Raw genomic sequence first — 20329 nt, forward strand, 5'->3', positions numbered from 1 at the left:
AAGTTTGGAATTCACTGCCAATCAAAACAAATCAAACTAACAGGATGCTTTTCTCTGTCAGAGATTAAATCCTTACTTAATAGAATATAAAATAGTTGCACTCGGTACTGCCACCGCTGAAGAAGCATCCTACCTCTCCTCTCTTCAGCTGCTGCAATCGGTAATGATCTGTCAAACCACAGTTATCAGGAGATCCTCTACAAGCAGCAGCTTCTTTTCTCTAGCACTGACAAAACCCCCATGTTTTCCTCCATGCCTTTGTAGTAAAGTAAACCTTACCTAATTTAATTCCCAAATAAATGCTACAACAACAATCAGTACGTGTCAGTTCAGAAAAAAATGTCTGCAGATGGATCTAAAAGATTGGTTGGTGACAGAAGGCTTATGCACATTCTGCTGCCTGAAAGACATGAAGAGTAAGCAATCTCCCAGCCTATGTGCTTCCCTAGTCCCAGTACATCAGAAATTTCTGTTTTCCATTTACACAGAAAAAACACAAAGCCAAGAGAAGGGATACGTGGAATGAAAAAGGAATAACACAAAGGTCCACTGATTTATTCCTCAAAACTGAGCAACTATCTCCTTTTCTTTTGACAGTCTCAGATGTCTGTAGAAATTCATCTTTCTGGAAATTCAACTCTCACTATAGGACAAAATCGGCTACCACCTCCAAATTAACTTATCATGTGTTCTCTGAATCCTTCTGACCTACCATCCCCTAATTTTGCACCCCTCCCAAGCTTCTCTTTCAGGTCTGATCTGTGACCAGGTTTGCCAAGACTACCTCATGGCCACCATTTGTTCCAGCTGTGAGAGAGATCTGAATCACAAGTTCAAGTTATTTCTTCCATGGACAACACCTGGGGAGCAGCAGTAGGAGCACACTTTGGCCAGCACCGCAGAGATGTGGTAGGTGCCCAGGGATCCACCATGCTAACCCTGCCTCTGGGCCTCTGCAGGCACCAGCAGCCAAACCAAGTGATAGAAGAGCTTTCTCTGAAATGCTCCAACAGGTCATCCAACCAGCCTAGCATGAAGCCTTTATGGCTTGGGAACCTTGCTCTTAATCATCTCCTTTCCTGTCAAACTGCAGTTGTCTGAAAGGCTTGGCTCATTCCTCTTGCCATCCCAAGGTGGGTGAAGGTGCCAGACTTCCTGTTGGCCTCAACTGCACATTAAGTCTTTTGCTCTGTAACTGCCTCGGCTCATGCAGATGGACACAATCATGGGCTTCCTGTAGCCCAGACCATCCACAATGTCCACTACTGATGCTTTAGCATCTTCTACTTCACAACTTGTTTACCATTTAGGTTTTACACCATCTTGCAGATGCTTTTAAAAACAGATATGCCACTCATTTTTCCCCTAAATACCTACCATGCTTTAAACCATACTAGAACACACTTCTTTTGGACAAGGAATCCAACAGCATGCTCTCAATACGTGTAACTCAGATCACAGATCACTGATCAGTATGTTGGCACGATAAGCTTCTATCCAAATTAGCAGTACAAGCTTAGATCTGCTCTGTTTGCAAACAGAGAAGGCAATTGCAAACAAACACCAGATAGTTCAAATGAAGCAGCACAGTGTCAGATAAGTGCTGTTAGCAGTTTTGTTACAACCTCTGCAGCTCCAGGTGCTTCAGCTTCCAAATCAAAGGCAGACTTCAAAGGTCCTTATTATGCACCATGCAACATGGAAAGAGACTGCAAGAAAGCATGACAACCGACAGACATTACCAGAGGTAACACAAATTGTGTGGGGAACTTGGCAGGGGGGGGAACAGAATTGGGTGTAACATGGCATTTGTTTGTCAAACAATTGCTGCAAGCAGTGGTAGCTATGCACTGGGGTGTTTTGCTTTTGTCTCTGTAATTTTGTTGATATCTGTTTAGTTCGTTGGGTTTTGTTTTTGTTTTTCTTTTAAAGCGCATCATAAAAGTAGGTCTCATTATCTTTCATATTACCAGAATCAAACTTTTTTTTTCAGCTACCTAGTAGTAGATTCTACAGACACTTTGTATTTCCCTATAGCTTGAGAATATGAGGCGGAAGCTGAGCATTGATTCAGCTGCCCAAGAGAAAACACAGGTGGTAAGGGCTGAGAACAGGAGGAATTTTAAAGGAAGTTTTCCTTTAAAGGGAGCATGAGAGCAAGCATGAGAGTGGCTTGGTCCCAACAAAGCTTCTGGCCATGTAAAACACACGCATACCAGATTCAATATCTGCCTCATCTGGCTGACATCACAATGCAGAGATAAGTGTTTGCTCACACTGGATTTTAAATGCAGGAGGCAGAATAGATCAAAGCCATGGTCTAGGCTTAACATTCAGCTGATGTCCATAGTCATTTGTGTCTGCAGACCTTCTGAATACACTTCTTATCACATGCTCAGCTTCTGTTCCAGTTCCTTACAGCATCTGGGGAAGCACAGCACCTTCCATGTACTCATATGGTACCTCCCAATACCTTCTGCAGTTGATGGCATTATTAATATATAACAGTCACAGTCTTTCTTTCCCTGGATTCACTTTTTTTTTTCTTTCTCCATGTGGAAGTCCTTTGTGCATCTATGTAGATAACAATCTATTTGCAAGATTATTGTTTTCTCCTAGCCCCAGCAATACAAGCTATTCAGATAGGTGTCTTCATCAACAGCTGCCACTGTTTCCTACAGGCAGGTCCTCTCTTGTGGTTACCAGGACATGGAAATAGTTCATGCTGACCAATAGACTATGAATAAAGATTCAGCTAAAGATTCTGTTCTGCTCTGAATTACCAACTTCTGAAAAGAGTGCCAGAATACGTTTCCATCTCCAACCATAACAGCTCATTAACAGATGGCCTATTGTCTCCCTATCAATGAGAAAGGAGAGAAGAGCACGTCTCACAGAGCAGTGACTATATTATCTGCTCTGAGCATTACAATGTCATTGAGGACATAAGAATCTATACACTATTAAAAACTCTATTATTCAGTATACCATCAGGCTACGCTGTCTTCGTATCACATTGAAGTAACAGTTTCTGTACAGAAGCCACTGCTGCCTGCGGCCTCTAGGGTTGCCAGCCCACTGCTATAAAGTGGACACACACACTCTCTGAAACTAAAAATGTACAACTACACTATTAGATATAAAATATTTAATTATACACTAAATAAAATACAGACTTGAAAGCCCATCAGCAATGCCCACAGCTCAGATCTGCAGCAGAAACAAGCCTGTCCCAGTGCCTGCCTGAACACAGGCACAAAGCTGCAAAATCCTAAATGAGTCCTAAAGATCCAATTTCACAAAGCATCAGCCACCACTAGAAAGGTTCTGTATTTGACCAAATGTCACCAATTAGAACCATGAGAACATTCCTTCATTTGTGTTTACTTAGTTTTGAGATTATTTTTTCCCTGTTACCACAAATTATTAACAACAGCAATGGTAACAGCTGCCATTTATGATGGAAATGTCCAACATGAACCAGATTAACACTGTTGATATGAAACCTGAGTTTAGTAGTCCACCCTTTTTCAAAGGAGAAATACAGATAAGAACACTCTGAAGATAATCCCTCTTTGTAGTAAGAATAGTTGCTATTCCTATGAATAATTTTAACATTTCAAAATTAGTTGTATGTTTTGTACTAAAGATGACAATAAACATGTTCATAGCAATAACAAGGGCTTGTTTTAATAGACTGTTCCAGGCATTAAACACACTAATGACCCATGAAACAACTGCTTCATCAGCAACACATTAAACAATGTTGTTATAACACTGCATTAATTGCAAACCTACTCCATACTCTCTAAATATAAGATTACAGATGGAATATTAAAAGAGAGATTTACAAAGTAGTTTTTCTTTAAAGGGAAATTAAACATAAATTAGAGGTATGCAGGTGAGTAGAGAAATAGCTGTCTTGTGCCAATTCTAAAGTATCTACTTTAGCTTTTATTCTCAACATATTCTGTTAAACTGTTCATTGAAAAGTTAAATTAGTAATTAGGGAATAAATTCAGATTTGGACCTTGACATAAAAGCCACCACTATTTTGAAACATTGATAGCATTTCTGCTGTATGCAGCCCTCAGTAAGCTAACATTTGCAACTGCAGTCTTTACAGCCACATCACTGAGCTGTTTATTTAAAAAGACTACTTAAAATAAAGACAATAACCACCATCAGGTCCTCAGCTTAGCACAGTGCCACTCCTCAGTAGTAATGTAATTAACGATGAGCTTATTCCACCATGAATTACCTTTATCTGTGCAGAATCCTGAATGCTCTTAAAGCATTGCAACGATTATAAAATATAAACAGGCTCAAATCTTCATCAAATAGGAAACATTTTATCTAGCAGCATAAGTAATGGAGGGAGTAAAATACGTAAAGTTATTGGTCTGTTTTTTTAACATCTGTACTTTTATGAATAAAAAAGAAAAATCAGACTGAAAAGAGACAATTATTTTACTGTCTGTTTCTTAGATATCAGAAAGAGAATTTTGAAATTCATCAAAGCTAACCTTCTGTTATGTACAACAGGCTAAGCTGAAAAGAATGTTAACAAGTTCAATTTTCATTCAATCAGCACTACTGCTCTCTGAAATGTTTCATTGCAGGAAAGAAATAAAAATAATCTATATGGTAATTATGAGGATGAATCCCCCAGTAACTTTCAGCTACATGAAAGGTCAGTTCTATTCAAGATATTTTATCAGTCCCCTGCACATACTCCTGTCCTGTCATTTTAAATCTGAACAGCATTTTATTTTCCCATTTACAGCTACCTGCAGAATTAAGTACTTAAGCCAAATAAGAAAAAAAAAAAAAAAAAGAAAAAGAAAAAAAAAGAAATGTTGAATGCTGGCAAAGGCTATAATAGCATGGAGATAAATCGTTCAGCTGCTCTCTCTCAAGCCTCTGGGGCTGCAGATTTTTCTTCTCCTGGTGCACTGTGGGTATTCAAAACTTGTTCAACATGATTTCATTTCATTTCAGGCACTGCCTGAGAAAACTAAATTACAGAATCAATCATACAGAAGGTCAGAGTGAGACTTCATTACAAGTATTGCATGCTTGCATGAATATCTTTCATTTATGACTGACCCAATATGTCACAATAGCTGTCTAGTAAAAATAATCCACTTTCTGAAATTGATGTACTACTGATGTCAATGCTACTCAGCAGGCTGGGCAGATTATAGAGAGGTGTTAAAAAAAGGAACCCTCAGGAGTACAAGTTGTAGTTTTATAGAATTGCCACAGTTTGCAGATTAAAGTTGTTTTTTTTTTTCCCATGGTCAGCTCAAGAGAAAACAGAGCATTAATATAAAATACCGGGGGTTGATTTTTGATGAGGATATTGCTTTTGATTTCTACTTTCTATTCAAGTATTTATAGGGATAATATTTGCATCGCTTAAATCCATGTGTTCTTTGGAGTCAGATGTACTTCAGCACTTTCCAGTGATTTATTTTGGAGTATAGGGATTTTATTTGTATACTTTTAAAATGCAAAACTTAATCCCCACTGCCTTCATTTTACCTCCCTTTTTTGTTGTTTTTTTTTTTGTTTTTAAATGTAGGAAAATGCCACTAAGATAAATGTGTTGTGGTTGCTGCCAATAATAATGAAGTTAATCAGCATTATGACAAAATGTCACTCTTTCCTTGGTATAAATCAGCTCCTGTGTGTCAGAACTTTCTTGTTCTTAATAGTATGAGCAATTGCTAACTCATCAATACAACCTTTTAATAATTGCTAAGCCACACTTTTTTCTGTGAACAAATATCTGTCTTGCACTGTGAATGAATTTTTCAATATAATACTGCACAAGGAATATGATAAAGAGAATTATTTCTTTATGTTTTTTTTTTTTTCCTTTAGTCTGCTTTCCTGTGGGAAATATGTGAGATACTTGCAGAAGTATTATGAAGTAGCTAGCCAACTCCATACCCTAAGGGAGACATAGGAAAACCTTGACATAACCTATTTTTAACCATGCCTCTGGTGATTCTGCATTCAAGTTTATAGGTGAACATGTCAGGTAGTACACAGCAAAAAGCCGAAGACACACAGTATTAATCATAATTCTGTCCGAGCCCATTTTATTTTTTCAACATTTGTGATTTAAAATCTCATGACATTTCTTGAAGGTGAAATTCTTCTACCGGACTTCTCAACAGAGTAGGACTACATTTATCTAAATTAAATATTGCTTACAGTAAAGCTCTCTAATGCTTCACAAGATACCCAATAAACTCGCTGCAGTTCGCATTAAAATAATTCAAGTTTGTATTCAGCTAAAGAAGCTTTAGTGATTAGCAATACATTATTAATATAGTCTTTAAATAAGACTATCCTAGTATCGCTGGATAAGAACATTGTTCTGCAAGTGTATACGAACATCATAATTATTTTACAGCCCCATCTTTAGTTCTTTCAGATATAGTAAATTCAATTGACCATGAAATGAAATTTCATAGTCAGAATGCCTCCTTTACATTTTTTTTTTTATTGCAGTAATAAAGTTTTTATAGCTCCAAGGCAAGGTAATTCATGAAATGTCTAATTTAAAGATGAATTCTAATATTATTAATAAATATTTACCAGTTTAATAAAGTGCACATTTTTCACATTAAATATGATACACAGTTTTCATTTTCTATTTTTGAAATATAGATCAATAGCTGGAAAATCTGAGTACTGAGAAGCATTGTGTGAGTTCAGAGGAAAACTGCACAAGGACTCTGTCAGTGTTTTTATATTTCCTGATGTTACCCAGCATTTACGAGCAGAGGAGAAAAAAGATTACTGACTACAACGCGGTGGTGGGAGTCACTCCATCTCACAGTATCACACAAATCAAGCACTTGTCGGGAAGTGCCTGACACACGACCCTCCCCACATTGCTCCTCTGTATCAAATCCCGCAATTCTTCATCAGCTCTCTGTGACAAAACTCCACACACATCCCAGAACACAGATTTGAAATAGCAGTCACCCTAGTAAATATCACCAGATTATGGTACATGAAGGCAGGAGCTCCCCTAGGTCTTCTCTTCGACCAGTGAGGGAACAAATCCGTACCACTGGAGGCAATGTAAACCTTTACTCAGTGTAAGTATGCAAGAAAAAAGACCACTCCAAGTCAGGTTGCAAACCACTTGATTTCACTGAAGGGACACATAACACAAGACCGATGTAACTTATGACATTTATTACGTATTCCTGAAGAAATTTCTTTGGATCCAGTCTACACACACTCCATTGCTTCAGTTTACAGGTGTAACATTCTTGACTCTAAGCTTTTATTATTTTGTGCTGTCTTTGGCACTCAACAAATCACCCAGCAGGTCCAGGATACACAAAAGCCCATGCACAAAGAGATCTGAAAAGTACCATATCTTTCATGACCTGTTTCAGGCAGTCCCTGCTTTGTGTCTGCAGACTTACTGTACTAAACTCTATATTTCCTAAATAGTGAGCAGCTTGAGCTTCTTTCTGTATTAGTGCTAGCTACTCTTCATCATCTCAAAGGAAACATTAAAATTAGCAATGAAGTTGGAAGCCTGAAGAATTCCAGATAAATTTGCTGTGCGATAATTTGTAACTAATTAATTGTCACTCACCAGAATAATAGAAAGAAAAAAAGATTTACATGAAATTATAACATGACAACACAATGACCCTTATTATAGTCCAGCAGCAAATCTGTATTTTCACTTCACCAGGTTTAGTAAAAGGTCTATGAAACAGCTAATCAGAATAACTATGGTTGATGTAAAATATCTGTTCAAGCTAATCATTCACCCTGGCTTTAATATCCAATACAGAATCTCATTCTAACTGTAGCCACTGAGTTTAAAATGCTAAATATGATAAACTGACTCATAGCTATGTCTCATCTCAGGGAGTAAGAGTGTCACTGCTCAAAGCTTAAGGAACCCAGGCAGAGAGACCCTCAAAAGCCAACAGGGGAATGCACCAATGGAACCTCCTTCCATGATCACAGCCATAGAGTATGGATAGATTCTGAAGAAGTCTTGATACATCTTCACTTTTTATTGTTCTAATGACCAGAACTGAACACCGGAATTGGCCGAGCAGATCCATCTCTCATCGCTACCCTTGGCAAGATCATTCCACCCCTTTCTAGAGGGCTTCAGAATAGTCCAGAAACATAGAAATCAGCTCAGCTTGCCCACAGTCTCCAATCAGAACAGGAGCACTGGGCAGAAGAAAGTCTTTTCATAGCTCTGTATTTCTGAGTGTGATTCAGGCAATGCATCCCTACAGGAGTTGTAAAAAAATAGATTTCCATTTATAACTATTTAGCCCATGGAGTATACAGAAAATAGGGAAGTATACACAGATATTATTGGTGGCATACTGTGTCTGGCTCCCTTTCTAAGCTACACTCTCAACAGTGTGCTTTCAGAATATCCTGCAGGCTGTCAAGTGCAGGTCCTTCACCCAAAATGTAGAGAAGCAATTCCTACTCATGCTGTAGTACATTCTGGCCAAAGCAATGCTCTTTCAACACATTATGCCAATTATCAACTGTATAACAAATTCTTGAAAACTAACAGCAGAGAGGTACATGATGCCAATGGATATGGGCTTCCAAGTCTGTTCCCAAAATTAAAATTCTATGTTTATAAAGCCTGAGTGCTTTTTTACAAGAGATCTGTTTACACATGGTATAGCATTGTGCTGTACATTAACAACCATGTTTATCTTCCTGAATCCACCAATAGTAAAACTTTAAACATTTGCCAACTGCCTCAGGGAACTGAATAATAGCATATCATTGTTCTCTGTGCTACACTGACAACATGTGTCATCATTCATACAGAATACGCCTGCACATAATGCAGAACATTGGCAAACGCTTGGTTGGACCACAATACCAAGAAATCACACATATCTTCAGAGAGGTCAATTAAAACTGATACACAACACAAAGCTATATTATTATGCTTTGACAGACAAGATTTTGCAACTGAAATGCAGAACTGAACCTACCATGTGCAATCCATTGCTGTGGATGACGCCATCTTGCTCCATGAGATTTCGGGATATAGTAATGGAGGGGAGATCCAAGCTCTGAGGGGGAAACTGGGGTGTAAAGTCATTTCCTTGTGCTGTCAGCTGGTCGCCAAGGCCCTGAAAGGGCAGCAGGATGTCTGCCATCCCCAGTGCAGGGTCTGACTCAGGTGGGGGTGTAATAGGTGGGATTTCGAACTCCTCATCCCCCAGGCTCGGCGTGTGGAACGTCTGCTAGAAAAAGACAGAACAAGGCAAACCACATTAGAGCACACTGTTATCAGCAGCCACACTTGACCAGTCATTCAAGTCTTGTTTTATACTCAAATGCAAACTCTATACATAATTATAAAATTAAAAAAAAAAAAAAGTTTCATATACTAACAGGGTTTGTGGATCATTCTGATTAAGGATTTAAGTCTAATTATCATATGGCTTTAATAGAGTATCAGTATTAACAGTTTTTTAATGCGTGCTTAATTAGCAACATCTGTCTTTGTTGTTAGTCTGAGTATCAGCTACACTGGATTTGGCTGTATAACAAATTGCCACTTTATTGATATGTTAGTGAAATAGCACAAACAGCTTATATTGCTCTCATGCTTCATAAAATATCAACAATTTTGTAGCACACACACAACATTAATTCAGAACCGACCATGCCACATCTTTTGTCTCCTTTTTGCCTTCTTCATAAACATGAAATACAACAATTCTGGTCCTTATTTCTTCTCCATCCCATAAGTGCAATGCATCCTTCTACACACCAGTTTTGTAATTTGGAAGAGAGCAATGTACAAAACAGCGCGGGTGATTACCACAGCTTTGTAAAGCCAGCCAGCTTTGTTTAAACAGTAGGTTTGTTGCAAACCAAACACCTGTTAAGATGCCTTTAGCAAAACATTTACTGCCAGTTATCTACAGTGTCTGTGCATGTTCGTACATGTGCATGTGTATGTCGTAGACGATCTTTATTCAAGCAGAGCCTGTATCTGGCTTCAACACTGCTGACTTTTATTTGGCAAACAAATGAGCTATGCTTATTCAAATTTCTTGCAAGTTAAATGAACTTTCATATATTATTTCAGGTCCACTGCTACTTAATAATAGAAATCCAGTGCTTGAAATTAGGCCATTTTAAATGGACCCAAATCAGGACTGTCTTGATCAAACTGGGCAGTTGGCAATCCTAAAATAGGCACTCTGTCTTGTTCTGGACATGCAACGCTGCTCTGGGACTTGTTTGTTTGTATTAGTTCAGGATTCTAGATGAGAGGGGGGAAATTGTTTTATGTATTATTTACATTGTTTGAAAGAGTGACTTAATGCCAGTTAATTTTAAAATGATATGTTCAGTGAAAGATCTCATTAACTGCCGCAAATTGTCATCCTTCAAACTGTTAATGATGATATAAATTAATAACCGCTTCAGAGAAGATGGAAACCGAAACACAGGAAAAACCTTTGCTTGCATATAGAACCTGTCAGCTGTCATTATTGGTCTCGCACCAGAAATGATGAGGTCCCAGACTGCTGCGGTCTGCAGTACCGTCAGCCTGCTGAGATGTGAGAACAATCCTGTAACTTAATTCTGGACGTGAAGGCTGGGCCTGGATGTTTGACTCTGCTGTATCACAAAAGGTGTGATTTTTTTCTCCCTGTGGATCCCTTAGTCCACAAACACAAAGGATGGATTGGCCACGAGAAGTGGTTGGCTAATGAACATAACCCTATGGCTGCATTTGCAGTTATTTTGGCACTAATGTGGTCTAGTAACAGATGCAACTGTAATTTGTGACTCATTTGCTACCCCATTACTGCTTAATGAAATCTAACATATCACATTAACAATACGGATAAACACTCATTCTTGATATGTGGCATTTGGCTGTTTTCATTACCACTGTAATTAACACTTGAAATATTATTTCAATAAATATTTAAGGTGTTTTAAAATGGGTCGTGGTAATCATGACATAGAGACAGAAAACATAAAGCAAATGTGAAGCTTCTTAGCCTGAATGTGCTCTAGGATTACACTCTTAAGGCATTATTTACAGGAATAAAATGGGCTTCCAGCTTTGCAGTGCTCATGCCCAAAATGCTAGTGAGAAATCTACAGTCGTACTAATGTAAAAACACTATAATTAAACCCATTGTAATACAGTAATTGCAAACTTAGGCTTGTGCTTTAATGCAAGTGCTAACACTTAATGATATTTTCATTCCTTGTTCAAGCAAAAGGGTTCGGTGAAATCAGTATCATAGTGCATTTGAACCTCCCTTTACCCATTGTATTTATGAGATAGTAGTAATTAAAAGAATTGGATCTTCTTTCCTCATCTAGTAGAATAAATCTAGGACATCTGTGTAAATATGTAACACAGCCAGGCAATAATACTCTATTTTACTTAGAGAAACAACATTGATCTTAATAGTCACAGCTTAGTATAAAAGGGAAAGTGAATTGATGAATGCCATAACAATTTTTAATCGTAAATTTAATTCTCACAGTGTAACTTTTCCAAGTATGCGTGTACCCTTCTAAAAAACATATCAAGGACTTAAGAATGAAGATGAAATAGATGTACTCTAAGAAGAAAGAAAGCCCCTAAGTGAAGAAGTCTTAAATTCAAATCACTGGGCCACTCAGACAGCAGAAGGGCTCTGCATAGCATGCAATCCAGGATTTCGGAAAGGTGCTGTTATGCCTAAAAGAAGGTCTAACATTTGTGAGATTCATCTTACCATTTTTTTTTTAACTTATTAACTTTTCAAATATTTATAAAAACACACAGACACAAAAACTGTGTGCATGCTTAAATGCCATCTGTACTGAAATGTTCAAAACATTTGTTCCTTTTGATAAAAATGCAAATCTGGAGAACTGTTGTATCAACATTTAACAGCCAATGTCTGACACGGTGAATTATCACAGCTGGAATTAAATTGTCTCTGAACAGCTGCTGGCAGCAGAGCTTTCATCAATGTTTGATTCAAATGTAGGAAAGAAATTCTACAGAAAGAAACATCATGTTGTCATTACAGATGGGGTTTGTGTTCATTATCACAAATAACACTGGAGCTAGTGCCAAACAATATTCCCTTATCTAAGCAGTCTTGCTGGGTAAAAAGAGATGGTGGCCATTGTATAAGTGATTCATAAAATAAGACTCTTAATTCCAATCTTCATATTTATTGTTACACTCTTCTACTTATTTTCTCCGAGATCTTTTTTTTTTTTTAAATATTCTGAGAATACTTGCAACTGAATTACCACTTACAACATGTGAAGTCATTGCTGCCCAGGTTTTAACCTCTTCTTATGTCTGGAAGATCATTTATGGGATGCACGCTATATAAAAACAGTGTTCTTTACATTGACACACAGATTACAAGGCAATGCCTCCTGCACTTTCCATCCTTTCACTCTTTGGAATAAAAGATGTTGATTCTTAGCAATGAGCAAAAAGTGTTTCTGTATGGAGCTGGGGTCAATATTAGCATGTTGATGGACTATCAGCTGACTGCAAGGGGCCCCCCTGTAACAACAAATGCACGCAGGCCATAGCTGCCATGCCTTCCTCCCATCTCCCACCCAAAACTACTGAGCACACCTCTCAGCTCCCAGCCCAGGCAGCTCCCCCTACCCAGCCCAGGTTTGTTCCCAGCCCTGTTCCCTCATGCAGCATGCAGCCTTCAGGAACAAAGTTAGATTTGTTCTTCTAACTTAGCTGACTATTAAGAACCCAAATTAAAATATTTGTATCTATAGCAAAAATTACACATTAGCTAGGATTGCCTGTTACTAAGCTTGTTTATTTGCTTCCTTCTGTTTATGATTTTTTTTTTGTACATAAAGCAGATTTGTTTCTATTGACATGCCATGTAAGTAACAGCCTTATGGACAGCTAAATTGACTAGTAATGGAGAGCTGTCAGGTTATTTTCTTTCTCATTAAAGTCTTTATTTTGTGCTCCATAAAACACACTGAAATTCAGCCCTTCATTCTTCACCCATTCACAGTCTGTTAAATTATCTAAGCACAGTAGAATATAAGCATAGATAAAACAAAGAAAAGAAAAACATCTACCTCATTTGCAGCAAGAAATGCATTATTTGCCTCTGCCATGTTCATGTAGTTGTTATTGTTTCCAAACTGAAAGAAAAATAAATATTTGGATTTTAATGCATGCCACCATTTTCATTTTCCATCATGAAAAATGTTTTAAAATACAAAAACACAAGACAAACAGATAAGATGTGATTTTGCACATGTCCTCTGAAGTCAGAATCAGATTCCATGTGACAGTGTTGTGATTATTACATTCTCTGCATCCCCAGACCTGTACACGAAAGATCTCCAAGTGCATTTCTTTGACCTTCTGTGTACCGAGGCCACCCCACAGACCTACAGATGCCTTTGGAAATCAAGTGCTCATTACTAATGGACTATTCCCCATAATAAATAAATAAATAAATAAATGCTTTTCCTGATGCACATAATTGTACTTTGCAGATGATTCTGATTGATTGATCATCAGAATCCTGATGATTCTAGCTACAGTGGACAGCTGTAGCTAGAAGTAGCTGCTGTATTAAAAGAGATGAAGGTAAGAAAGGGAAGAGCATCTGCAACGTTGCTTTTAAAATCCCATTCTATCTACAAACTAAATAGCCAAACAATCCCCCTTTGTCCATCACTCATTCCAGTTGAGCTCCCACTCCCAAACAACCTGGAAGGCCAGGAGACTTCACCCATCAGAGGAACTGCTTTATGCTGAGATCCCGAGACGTGCCCAAGGCAGAGGTGCTGAGTGCCTCACTCATGCAGTGCAGCTCCCATGGGGGTGAGCAGGAAGGACTCAACAGATGCCATCAAGCCATTTCAACCCAACATTGAAGTACGAACATTTGTGAGTAAACATAAGTACTTTTTCTTCTATAGACTGAGCACAGAAAGGAAAAGACTATCAGCATTTGGCTAATTGGCACTGAGCATGCTTATTCTCATAAAAGGCATTTCCAAAAGGCAGGCAGGTATTTGATTTGAGGAACAGACAGCACACGTTCAAGTTTCTAGTCTTGGGCACAGCACACATTGCAGAGATCCCAGTGAAAGCGAAGCATCACCACCACGATGCCCAGCCTTGCAGTGCTGCTCCGGGTCTGCACACAGCACCTCCTTATTCTCATGTTCGTGACTTCTGCAAAGCAACTTTTTCCACCGGCTTTCGTTTTATCTTGCCAGACTCCCAGCAGCATTCAGGAACAGAGGGGGACCATAGAGCAACTCTTCCAAGAGTGTTTATTTCCCATAAAAATCCAAATTCATTTCTCAAGTGCTGAATCTTTCAACTTGTATCACATTAAGAAACAGAAATGTTTACATATTATGTAAGCTGCTTCACAGCTATTTAAACTCTGCTTTCCTTAGCTACACAGGAACTCAAATAATGTCATCCACTTTTAAATCTCAGACATCACTGGGGAGGGAATTTTAAAAAATAACATGAAATTAAATTGCACCTTTAAGTTACTGTTTTGGCTCAGAAAGATGCGTGCATGGATACCAAGACATAATTCTACAGCTCAACACCAGGATCAACAAGATAGGCAGGTTTTTTTCATGTCAGTTAGAGACAAACTAAGAAGGTTTTGCATGAAAAAATAACCTCAAATGGTCCCAATAGAGCTGTTGTTTTGACAACAAAATAATAGTAATAATAATAATAATAATAATAATAATAATAACAGTTTTTCAAACTGTACCTAAATGCACAGGTAAAACAAACTTATATAGCTGCAACACTGGATAAATAAATGGGAACAAACCCAATCCTATTTCCATTAGCTTAGAGTCCTAGGGCCTCCAGTGCCACAGATGAGAATGCAGCTGAATTTTACCTTGAATAATACAACTCTACATTATTTTGATCAACATGCATTCCTCACATCACAATTACTGCCAGTTTGAATGCCAAGCATGATTTATAAGAATAATGCATAGGAGAAAGTGAATGCACACTATTCTATTTTATTAGGACTGAGAGAGTAAATGATATAATGAGGACTGCCAAAGCTAGAAGTTGCAGCTACGTGGCCCTGTGGCTCTTATAAGGATACAATATTTAGGACTCTGTGGTACGTGGCTCAAGCACTGATGTCAGAACCTGACACATTTAAGCTTTTGTTAATATGGATAAAAAAACACTGCAATTTATTTTTTTCTCTCTGAATTAGAAATCCATTTAAGGCACACAACAATTATCAGTGAGTATTTCTAAGATTAACATTCCTTATTATCTAATGGTACCTATAACAACAAAAGAAAATAAAATGGTTATTATCTTAAGGACCTAAACAATTCAAAAAACAAATTAAGCTTAGAGTGAAATAAGAACTGGGTTAGAAATCCTCTTCTGAACAGTTAGTCTGCGAATGTAATTACTGAAGAAACTACAGCTAATCAGCTGTGAATTGTATCCATTAATTAGTATTTGCCCTGGAGAAATGAGAAAAATCAGTAACAATGTTAACACTGCAATGCACTGATGAGTACTGAAACACAGGGCCCTCAGCATTTAGTCAAGCAGGTGGCTCCAATGGTCCAAGTAATTTAAAAAGCTCTCACCTGAAGTGCAGAGCTGGAATTACAAAGCACTTCTTGCATATCTTTGTATCTATATAAGGCTATAATTAATGGCTTTTAATTTAGAAACGCTTTGTGATCAGTGGGGAACAGTTATAAATCATTCTAAATAGAACAAGGGGTTCTTGTCTATTTTAGTAAAATAATTTGGGAAAGATGTTTTCTGTAAAATGACTCTTGTTACAATCAATGCTTTTCTCCTTTAGTTTCTGGCCGATCACTTGCCCAGACCCCTCATAAACATGACAGAGCATCCCTCCACTTGACAGCGGGCATTCAAATTAAAGGGTCAGATCTGGCAATTGTGTCTGCCCAGGTACAGCCCTGTGGGGTCCCACCTCCACCTCCTGTGTTTCCCTGGGTCAGAGCAAGACTCAGATGCAGCACCTAGTTCAGCTATCTTTTTGTTTCATGCTGGCTTTGTGACGCTTTGCAAATGAGTTAGCCATAGCTATGAGCAAGGTTTTGCATAAACTTTTAGCATCTAAATATCTCAGAGCACTCAGTTCTGTAACCACAAAGGAATAGGAACTTTCCAGCTTCCTTTGTCAACACCAGTGTGTTGTGTTTTTTTTTACAAAAATAGTTGTTGCCTTTCAAGCAATATCTGCAATGTCAATCAAAGCAAACACTACAACACTACTTGTTTCCTTTGATTCTAGGAACTGAACAAACCCCATCTTAAGGTTCAAGAAACATTAAGCTTGAGTCTCATATCTTATTGTCACGGCAAATCAATGGAAACCATCCATACACATATGTTGATTTTACAGAACGGACTGCAAACAAACAAAACCTCTTCTGAACTTAATGTGAAACACAGCTTACATTCTTCATGCAAATTATTGCACGTAAAGTATGACAGTTCAGTTCTCTACTCTTCTGCTACAAGGGCCCTTGAAGTGGCCCTGCTGCACTCCACAGGCACTGAGAAGAATACTGTCGGAGGGCTGGGCGTTTGCTTACTAACACCTTGTATAAAGAATGTCAAGAAAACTGATTGTTTCTAAAATAGTTCGTTGATGCTCTTCTCTTAGCCATGACTACTCAACCTAAAGCCCAACATGTAGGCTTAATGCTCTTTTGTAGAAAGGGTCTGTATATGTAATGACATACACTTATGACATACGTGTGACATACCCTCTATCTTTCCCCAGTGCATGCCCTAAGGAAGACCAAATCAGCTCCTGCCTAGACTTTCAAAACCGTATCATTGCACTTCTGCAAACTACATATTTTCAAAGACCAAAAGTAGGCCAGACATTACAGTAACTGTGCATCAAAACGTGACTGGGCTTCCAAACCACCCTTTGTAGCTACCAGAGATTAAAAATTGTTGGGTTCTGAAAGCACCAAAACAAACAAATTCACATAAATCAAGGAACTGATGTTCTAAGAAGTGTGACATGGTTGGCTTCATTAAATAAATCTTGACAGCTGGGGATACAAATCAGTCACTAAATAGCCAGGGAGTTTGAATTCCTAAAACAACAGCAACAAAAAAACCACTAAAACTTCAGAAAAATCCCAAAAGATTAAATATGAACCACTCCTTGAGTTCTTTTGCAGCTCTGATGAGTCAAAAGCCACAGCAAGAAATAAGCAGAATGAAAGTTTACACCATGAAAACATAATACACATAAGTATAAAGACTGAAAGTTATTAGTTATGAAGTTGTTCTGGACACAGTATAATTTTGAACATATAAATTTTATGGGAACTTTGCTACTGATTTTAATTGAAGTTTTTTTGTTAGAACTGTGGACATTTCTATCTTTAAGTCAACCTAATTGTGATGCAACTCTAATCTGAAAAGCATTGCAGCTCATATCCACTATTCATTGGCAAAACAAGGGTAATTGGAGACATATTTAAGGAACATAAAATTAGGCATACAGCTACCCAGATTTTTCTCTGAGCATCTCAATGGAACAAACAAGAATTTTTATAAATTATAAATATAAATTATAAATATTTTATGCTAAAGAGTAAAATAAGATTCATCAGGCAAACCACATTAGGTTTTTTAAATAAGTCCTTTAATAATAATGCTGGTTAATTTAGCAATGCAAGAAAAAAAGAGAGGATAGGATTGGGTAAGTTACTGTTCCAGCACAGAATAAAAGTGAAACTATGGAATGTGAATAAATGTTCCAAATGAAAAATATCAAACAAAACAAGTATTGAAAAACTGCACACGTTTTGTCATCTTCTCAGAATATACCAAGAAACTGACATTTGGCTTAAACAGAATGATTGCAATTCTGTACACAAAGATTATATATCATTAATCTGAGAATAAATAAAAGATTCATTGGAAATGACTACAGAATTCTCCTCTCCCTCCTCATCACTCTAAGAGTCCTTTCACAATTACTGGTTAATTTTCATCAAAGCATACATTTTAAGTTTCTCAGCTCAGATACTCCATAGTATCTTCAGACAAGAATTCTGACTGGCTTGATGCTGAACTTCTGCCTGCAAAGTAGTGCTAAGTTAGTTCTGTCATGTCAGAGCATTACAAGTGCACTTGTGTACGTGCTTCAGGTAGTTGCATAACCACCAAATTCTATCATTTCTAATGTCAATTTACTACTTATGGAAAACAGCATCCTCAGCTGATCACAGTTCCAGTAGTTCTGTAACTAGATTAGAAACCATATCTTTTTTTAAATAAGAACATTAGCAAAATCATTCTTCTATAGTGTGAACATGCTCATATGTTATATATAGAATAATATCCACTTGCACAAACACACATTATGGCAAAGATCTCAGTTCTATCTTCATATCTGGCAAAATAATTCCTCTGAGGTTGCACAATCCTTATGAGTAAAAAGAAAGATAACGATCCCAAAAGATGTAATTACAGACCAAAACTAAATTACTTTGCAGGTCTAAGTACTGTATCTTAATAATTTCACTGGAGAACATCTTCACTGCATTTGGGCAGATTTGATTTTGCTGCCCAACCAATAATTACAGCTCTGGCAAATACAATGCCTGATAAGGACATCAATTAAGAATGAGCATTGTGTTATTTAAAAAAAAAAAAAAAAAAATCATGTTCACAGCCTGTCTGATTGAATGAAATGCCAAATTAAATTAATGGAGATTGCTAAGTCTAGCTGACTGGTGGGGAACCATGCAGAAAGTGGGACAGCATAGACAATAAACTGTCTGTAATTAAAAGATGAGAAGCTGGACTAAAGCTACTTCAGCCTGATTACTCCAAACAAAACAGTATACACTAAAATTAGTTTGGTAACAGAAGTAGGTGGGGTGGGAATAGGTTTTGGGAGAGGTTTATTATTATTTCACTAGTACCTTGTATCATCAGATATATTACATTAAATGTTTCTTCTCATCAGGAAACACAATTTATTTTCTTAGTGAAAGTAAAAATTACATTTCTATTCCAGATGGATATCCAGCTAATCTCTGTAGAGGCTCTACTTTTAAGTAAGATGTGCTCATAGCAGGAGCAGTGTGTTCTTCTCTGGAAGAGCAACTACTTCTTGACAGTTTCAATACTTCAGAAGCAGTAGGTGGCATTCATATTATTTTATAAAATACAAGTATCTATTTTATTTTTGCTACTAGAAGCTAGGAAGCAGATTTTAGTAGCTGGTTCACAGACGTAATATCACTACATTTGTTAGGGATTTATACTCATAAAAGCATATTTCAAAACTTGAAATGTAAGCCTTGTACATAGATAAAGGACAAATTTTATCTCAAAAGGAATGCAAAATGATGTCCTCAATTTTGACGCTACAGAGCTACCCTGAGAAGTTTTTGTGCTTCCCAGGCATGGTTCTAACAGTTTTGAAGAAACGCCATTCTTTGCCAACTGCAAAAAGTATTGTTTACCACCACCAACAAGTAGCTTTTGGAGTTTAGGCACTGATTCACTGAGTTCAGAAGAGATGGACAGTTTGACCAGATGCAGCCAAAGTGCTCTCCATTTGGGATGGCTTTTGTCCAAACATCATCAAACAGATATTGGAATCCACCTCCACTGACATTCAAACCACTATACTTGTGTACGTGTAGGGTATTTACATAAGCACAGACACAACACATTTGTCATCAAAAGATACTGGTTTTGATTAATTTCATGTTGAGCGTACTGCTTAATATGCAAGATTCATAATTGAACCTTTCCATTCCAATTCCTACAACAAATTTATGATATATTGTTATAGGATAGCACAATAGAAATCAGCTTCCTGAGGCAGATTACAACATTCTGCATGTTTTCAGGGAAAGATATCTTCTGAAAGTAGATTCATTTTCTGCTAGGTTCTACTACTAATTTTTTAGGAAATCTCTTAGTACATCTGCAAAAAAACTACCTGGAATGTATTGGCTTTGCAGGCTTCACCCACCACAACTTACTGCACCATGGTTATTTTTACCATTTTTTTCCAGGATTTAGAAAATCCTCCTAAGGATTCTCTACAACACTGTATTAGGATCCTCACCTTTGATCGAGGTTCTGTAATGAGGGGGAAATTCAGGCCCCACTGAAACGAGTTCTTACAATGGCTCCAGAAGATTTATTTGCTTAAAACCATATCGCTGTTGAGAAACTGGCCAGCAAGCATAAAATATTAAAATAAGC

General features: G+C 37.5%; 1 protein-coding gene across 8 annotated transcripts in view; it reads right to left on the bottom strand.

Moving 5' to 3' along the window:
* TOX3 (TOX high mobility group box family member 3) overlaps positions 1-20329 on the bottom strand; it is a 241351-nt gene that overhangs the window by 14353 nt on the left and 206669 nt on the right. For 5 of the 8 annotated variants that reach the window (XM_052685225.1, XM_052685226.1, XM_052685223.1 and 2 more), the window contains 2 exons: positions 13144-13209; positions 9030-9284 (listed from right to left, as the gene is read on the bottom strand). In XM_052685225.1, the coding sequence (XP_052541185.1) occupies positions 9030-9284; positions 13144-13188 (300 nt within the window). In that variant the 5' untranslated portion in view covers positions 13189-13209. The remainder of the gene's footprint in view (positions 1-9029; positions 9285-13143; positions 13210-20329) is intronic. The other 3 variants (XM_052685228.1, XM_052685227.1, XM_052685222.1) reach the window with 1 other exon arrangement.

The sequence above is a fragment of the Tympanuchus pallidicinctus genome, unplaced genomic scaffold (genome assembly GCF_026119805.1).
Source record: "Tympanuchus pallidicinctus isolate F22 unplaced genomic scaffold, pur_lepc_1.0 scaffold22, whole genome shotgun sequence".
In the NCBI taxonomy this organism is placed as follows: domain Eukaryota; kingdom Metazoa; phylum Chordata; class Aves; order Galliformes; family Phasianidae; genus Tympanuchus; species Tympanuchus pallidicinctus.